This window comes from Solanum dulcamara, chromosome 7, assembly GCF_947179165.1.
Source record: "Solanum dulcamara chromosome 7, daSolDulc1.2, whole genome shotgun sequence".
Classification (NCBI taxonomy): domain Eukaryota; kingdom Viridiplantae; phylum Streptophyta; class Magnoliopsida; order Solanales; family Solanaceae; genus Solanum; species Solanum dulcamara.
Window position 1 is genome coordinate 21,430,229 of NC_077243.1, and position 7,272 is coordinate 21,437,500.

At 30.8% G+C, this 7,272-nt stretch overlaps 1 protein-coding gene across 1 annotated transcript; it reads left to right on the forward strand.

The window, feature by feature from the left end:
• The first annotated feature begins 2,260 nt into the window (after positions 1 to 2,260).
• On the forward strand, positions 2,261 to 3,805 carry LOC129894601 (PTI1-like tyrosine-protein kinase At3g15890). Its single transcript, XM_055970294.1, has 4 exons — positions 2,261 to 2,333; positions 2,463 to 2,610; positions 2,809 to 3,071; positions 3,148 to 3,805. Exons 1-4 carry the CDS (start codon positions 2,281 to 2,283, stop codon positions 3,803 to 3,805), a joined length of 1,122 nt encoding a protein of 373 aa, XP_055826269.1. The 5' UTR covers positions 2,261 to 2,280.
• Positions 3,806 to 7,272: the final 3,467 nt, after the last annotated feature.

The following is a 7,272-nucleotide window of genomic DNA, read 5'->3' on the forward strand; positions in this document are numbered from 1 at the left end:
CATAATTTTTTCGTTTATTTTTAGTTGACTATTAAGTATTGACCTAGTCACGTAGGCCTGCTTTATTAGTAGTACAAACCACATTCCATTTTGGGCTGTATGTAGCATTTGTTAACGGGCAAGCCCTTTTTCATACTTTACGCCTATACCCATTCATTGGAGGCCATTACAGGCTCCAACTAAAGGCCCAGTACCATGAAGAGAATGGGCTGATATCTCTGTCCATTTCGTAAAAGCAAGGGTAACTTATAAAAATTTCACTAGTTTAGGAGTTAATTACTTAGATTCATGCTAATTTACCATATTACTTATCTTACCAGATTTTGGACTTTGGATACATGTTTCTGGCACATTATACATGCATCTTGAATATATGAGATCAAAATTAAGTGCAATTTATTCTAAGTACGCTATCCAAGTGGTTCCATTTATCTGTGTCTCTCGCTCCCCTCTCTCCTACTCCCTCTTTCCATGTATCTGGTATCCCAGATACATGTATCTAGTATGGTTTGCATGTATCTTGGATACATCGACTATCTCGCTCGCCTATCTTCATATTTTAGTGTATCTGGTAGCAAAAATACATGTATCTAAGTGTATCTAACTTGAAATCTAATATAAAATTATCAATTAGCGAGGCAATATGTAATTATTTCAAACTATAGGGAGAATTAATATGTAAGGTAAAAATGTTTGTCTAATTAGGTAGTTTAACAATACAAATCTCACTAGTTTAGGATTAAATTACTTTGCTTCACGCGAGTTTCTAATATTACAATTCTTACCAGAACTTGAACTTCGGATACATGTACCTGGCGCATCCAGATACATATATCTCAGATAAATTGGATCAAAATTAAGTGTAATTTCTTTCAAATACATTTTATCCAAGTGAATTCGCATGTAATCTGAATCTCTAACTCGTCTCTCTCTTCTCTCACTCACCTCTCTTCCTCTCTCGCTCGCCCCTCTCCCTATGTATCTATATTTCAGAATGCATCTTGAATGTATTTGGTATCCTAAATACATGTATATAGTGTGATTTGCATGTATTTGAAATACATAGACTATCTCACTTGCCTCCCTCCTATTCCACTCGCCTCTCTCCTTCTCTCGCCTCTCTTCCTATTTCAGTAGATATTTGGTAGCAAAAATACATGTATCCAGATGTATCTAACTTGAAATTTAGTATGAAATTATTAATTAATGAGTTAATATATAATTATTTCAAACTATAAAGAAAATTAGTAAATATGATAGGAATATTTATGTAATTTGATAGTTTTTCTATTAATTATAATTATAATAAGAGTCAAATTAATCACTTTTTCCATTACAGTCGAAACATAAATCTGTTTGACATGCCGCGTGGTAGTAGTTGTTTTTATAATATAAATTGGACAAAGAGATCATGTTCAAGGGAAATGACAATTTACATTCATTTTTATGTTAAAATAAAAAAGTGAGAAACAATAAAGCAGACTAGCTATTAAAGAACATTTTCAGGTTAAGATTTGTTTTTATTATGCTAACTTTTGAAGGGTAAAATGTTTGTTTCTTCGGATTCATTAATGAAATTACACTAAAGATATTATTATTACTAACTTTTAAAGCAAATTTGTGCAGCATGAGAATTTTCTATTACTGATCATCGAGAAAAACAAACTTTAATTTATTTATTTTGAAAGAAAGGTAGTTTTAATATATGAAGCAAAATTCAGATACCACAATAAATATTTTGATCAGGTAATTTCTTCAAATGGCATAAAACTAGCGTGTGTTTAATCGGAAAGAAAATGTTTTTCTAGAAAATATTTTCTTTGAATATTAGTGAATTTTTTACTTGTTTTCTAATATTTGATAAGTAAAGTAAAAGATAATATTCCAATAGCATTTACATTTAAACTAGCAAAACATTATGATAATGGGATTGGGTTGGGAGTGGGGGTGCAGGGGGATGGAATGGTGGTCAAGAGATGGGGTTGGGGACGTTGGGTGGATAGGGAAAAAAGTTATCTACTTCTAGAAGATCTAATACACAATAAAACCCACAAATTTGAGTGTTTTATTCTATCTAATAAAATAATATATATGTAACGTCATGTTCAAATAATTTAAAACGTAGTCCTTGACTTCCAAGGATGCCATTTTGTCTCTCCTTTACGTACGACTAATTCCATAATTTGCATTGATATATTCGACATTTATATATTTAACCATTTTCTTACTGGTTCCTCTTCTATTAATTCCTTTGTGCTCCTCTCTCCCCCAAAAATAATAATGTTGAAGAGATGTTTTAATTGCTTTGGTGGTGAACAAAGATTAGAGATCAGGTATATATGTATCTACTCGATCAACCTTGACATTATATTTATTTGTTTAATTTATTCCTTATATATATAATGCTTAATTAATTTAAAAATAATATTTTTTGATCTCTTTCTGGTGATAATCGAATTCAGAGGTCAGATCAAGAACAGGGATTATCCATGGGATATTTACACATTAAAAGAGCTTGTTAACGCAACAAACAATTTCCATAATGATAACAAGATTGGTGAAGGAGGGTTTGGAAGTGTTTATTGGGGTCAAACAAGTAAAGGCATCGAGGTAATCAACTTTATCTTTTCTACTTACAACAAAATCGGTCGTTAATTCTCTTTAGCTACATATTTATCAAAATATTATATTCACTATGAGTAATTTTCACGATAGATTAATTATAACTAATTGCAGTTTTTTGTGTGTAGTGTTTTTTTTTTCTTGGATTGAGAATCTTTTTGTTTGTTTGTTTGTTTAATTGTTTAGATAGCAGTTAAAAGGTTAAAGGCAATGAGTGCAAAAGCAGAAATGGAGTTTGCAATAGAAGTGGAGATACTTGGAAGGGTGAGACATAAGAATTTATTAGGTCTACGAGGATTTTATGCGGGGGAGGATGAAAGGCTTATTGTTTATGATTATATGCCTAATCATAGCTTGATCACTCATTTGCATGGAACACTTTCTGCTGATTGTCTTCTTGATTGGCCACGAAGAATGAGGATTGCTATTGGATCTGCCGAGGGATTATGGTAACAATAGTGCATTCAATTTTAGTTCAAAATGTTCTCCAGTCTCAACTATCTAATTTTAATTTTATTTTTGTAGTTACTTGCACCATGAAGCAAATCCTCATATCATACATAGAGACATAAAGGCAAGCAATGTCCTTTTAGATTCAAATTTCCAAGCAAAAGTGGCAGATTTTGGATTTGCTAAGTTGATACCTGATGGTGTCACACATCTAACAACAAGGGTTAAAGGAACCCTGGGCTACTTAGCTCCGGAATACGCCATGTGGGGAAAAGTCTCTGAGAGTTGTGATGTTTATAGTTTTGGAATATTACTTCTTGAAATAATTAGCGGTCGAAAACCCTTAGAAAAACTTCCGAATGGTGTCAAACGTGACATTGTGCAATGGGCTCTTCCCTATCTACAAAAAGGTGATTTTAATCACATTGCTGACCCTAGGCTCAAAGGAAAGTTCATTCGTGATCAATTGAAGAACACAATCTTGATTGCCATCAAGTGTACTGATGGCAATCCTGAAAATAGGCCAAGTATGTTGGAAGTGGTGGATTGGCTTAAGAGTAGTGTTGTGGACAAGAGGAAAAAAGAGATCAAAATAGTGAAGAGTAGTACTACAAATGTTGATGAAAATGAGAACAATGACTATGTTAATGATGATGAGGCAGACAATGAAGGTTATACTAAGAGAAAAAATAAGCCAAGATTACCAATTTCTGAATCGAAGATGAGGAAATAAATTTCCAATTACACAATCTTGCAATTATGTACTGGATTATTAAACTGTATATTTAAGTTGTGATGTGTGTGTGCTTATTTTTATTCGCACCCCTTCAACTTTACTTTGAAATTAAATTCTCCGCTCAATTTCGAACAATATATATTTTCTCTCAATTATCCTGGTTGACTTTTTTAAATGTCTATATTTCCCCAAACATAATAAACGCTTGCCTTTTAGATATTTACTTCTTTAAGAGCATTGGCATTTTTCATTTTTTTAATTTATGTAATGAATTCTCTATAGAAAAAATAAATACTATTTTGAGATTCAAAAAAAGAGAGAAATACTAATTGAGTTTGTAAGTTAATGACGTTCTATCATTAAATAAATTAGCAGAATAAAAAAAATAAGTTTATTAATAATATGAGCAAAACTCTAATATCTTTTTATACCAATGAAAATATTAGGTAATAATAACTTTATTAACATATTTCAATGCATGTAACACAACAATAATTAATTAAAATAGAGATGTATTATAATAACTTCCGAAAAGATTATTTATTTATATTGTAAGTGAATTTTTAATTGTAATTTAAAAATATATTTCATTAATAAAAGGGAACTGAAACTTAATTATACACACACTTGTACATACTTAATCAAGCGTTGTTGGAGAGATTTGAAAAAGAAAGCAAGAAGAAGATACTTCAGGTTACTTTAGATGGGCAATCAATCTTTTTTAATCCATGCATCTTTAAAAGAAAGTTTGAGGTCAATAACTCAACCTTCTTCTTGGTAATTTTGCATTATTTAAGCATCCTCATTTGTAATATCATCATAGGATGTAGTACAATCTCTGTGGTGATCACAAAATATCTAGTTCTTTCTAGCTCTTATTTTCTTCATGCTTGTTAGTTAGTAGAGGTTTGCTACCTTATTAGGATTGATAAGGTAAGGCCTAGCCCCCCTTACTTGTACTTATCCCTCTTGAGATTTTCTTATTTCTAATAAAAGGTTGCTAGACACCCTGTCTAGTGGTAAATTTGCCCCCCCCCCCCAAAAAAAAAATAAATAATAATTATATTTTATGAAAAATTCATATAAAGATTATTCTACTTATAATATTAATAAATTTAAATAAAAATATATAAATATATGAGTTAAAATATATTATTTATAATATAAAATGTTATTAGTATGGGAATTGAAAATGTCGAAAATTAAATAGATATCGCATAAGATAGGGGAAAAGAATATCTATTGTTGATAATTAATTCATCTTGTTTTGCTACTTGGACGGAAATTTTCTCTATATGCTAGAATTTACATGAATGTTAAAAGAGAGATAATAAATCATTCCACAGTCGAACGATCCTAGAAATTCAATATGGGATAATTATAATAGATAATCATTCGGTCATTTTCATTATCAAAAAAAAGGTCATTCGGTGTATATTTGGTGTATATTCATGGATACTTAGTGTATATTTCATGTATATGTATCATAATGTTATTCAGTGTATAACTCATGTATAAATAGTATATATTTTATAGTCAGTGTATACTTTTTATGACTTTTGGCAAGCTATATTGTATAGTCACATTATATTTCCTATGATTTTTGGCTATTTTTTATGTAAATAAAACATGACTATATTTATTGTAAACTAATTAGTGTATTGTATATATTTGAAACTGTTCCATTAAATATTGTGCAAATATTTATGATTGTTATAAGATACCTACAATCTTACGTTTGATAGTTGTATTTTATTTTTACTCTTTTTAAAAAATTATTATTATTATAGTTGACCTTTTACATTGTTTTAAGTAGTGAATTACTTCCTCTCTAATGCATAAACTATTTTATTCGTGATATATTTAAGTCCCACGGCCGGCTTTTGATGCCTTACCATCTCTAATGAGACGGTTGAAAAAGGACAATTAGTCTCTCTAACCAAACAAGTGGAATAATAATAATAAAGGCCACGAGGGATGTTATCATCATATTAATTGCTAATTAATTCCTACTCTCTGAAACCAAAGTTAGAAGACAGTATATTGCTCCTTTTATTATTTTACAAGGGACGGCAAGGATTTCTAATATGAACGGTGTGAGAATACCCATATTGGGTGAGGAAATAATTTATTGTTTCATTACACTGTATTAAATCTTTGCAAAGTTGCAAGCAGAAGAAGAGATAAAAATATGCAAAGATTATCTTATTTTACTTTACACAACAATGAGTATAGTTATGTATATTGGAACCACTATTTTAGAGAGGCTAACAAACATACTGATAAACTAGCAGCCCTCGATCGTGGTTCGGTGGAAGTACATTTCTTCAAATCCTTTTTCTGAACTTCCTAAGCAAGTTAATGGTCTAGTTAACATGGACATATGAGATTTCCCTACCTTCAGATCCCAACTAACTAGGCCAACAAATATTGTTTATGACCCCCTTCGACTTCTTTCCTTTCAACTATAGCTAAACTTAGTTTAGGATTAGCTAATTAATTAACTTAGTGGAACAAGCTAACTGTCTCTAATCTATGATCATGTAAACAGTTTGGTATGCCAAACTCAATTTTGTAATTTTTGCTCATCAATGATCAAAGGAGGCAGTTAAAAAAAATAAAAATTATTGGAGTCCTAGACTAATAAACAAACATTAAAATACATAGAAAATAAAATTTTAGTAGACAAGGAGACGAGATCAAATTTAGAGAGGATATGATTGCGATGCAATGCAGCTCTCCTGGCAAACTAATGTTGAAGCACAATGATCTCTAGATCTACATTCAAGATCATGACAAGTTTTGATGTTTAACAAATTATGTGCAAGCGACATTTGATAGGTCCTCACAGATCTTCAAGAAGAAGTAATAGAAAAGCAACACTACAGAGGAATTCATTAGAAAACTTGTTCTTCTAAGCAGAGAAGGAGATTGTGAAAGATAGAAGATTGAGGTTGTTCACGTTTCACTAGAATTCTTGTGAGAATTATAAATACGAGGGAATTCAATTCTAACAAGGAACATGAAAGCTATACATGAAAACTTACCATAAACCTGAACATGAAATTACTTTCAAACAAGGAGACAAAAAGCCCACGCACGTCAAAAGAGGAAAATCAAGACAAATTAGAATTAAATTTCTTAGCAAGTCTGAACCAAATCTAATTTGGATTATTTGAGAATTGAAGGGCAACGACTTACTCCTATATAAAAACACGTCAACCAAGATTTGGAGTTTGAAGACATCCAAAGGAAAAGTCCTCAAAGTGTTCCAGTTCTACACAAAGAGTCACGAAGAAGAAATTACAACAAAAAAATATGTTCCTATCAAGTTTTATCTATACCGTTCTTTAGTTTGTAATAGTTAGTTTCTTGGTGTGGTTTCAAGACATGATCGTTATTGCTTTACTTAAATTGTAGTTAGCGTTGTGTTGTATTTTTATAATGGACTCATTGAAGGGTAT

What these genes read in the sequence shown, in the direction of transcription:
- LOC129894601 (XM_055970294.1), top strand. Translation starts at nt 2,281, where the DNA reads ATGTTGAAGAGATGTTTTAATTGCTTTGGTGGTGAACAAAGATTAGAG. An exon ending in GAACAAAGATTAGAGATCAG is followed by an intron (nt 2,334 to 2,462) that starts GTATATATGTAT and finishes AATCGAATTCAG; the next exon opens with AGGTCAGATCAAGAACAGGG. An exon ending in AAACAAGTAAAGGCATCGAG is followed by an intron (nt 2,611 to 2,808) that starts GTAATCAACTTT and finishes TTAATTGTTTAG; the next exon opens with ATAGCAGTTAAAAGGTTAAA.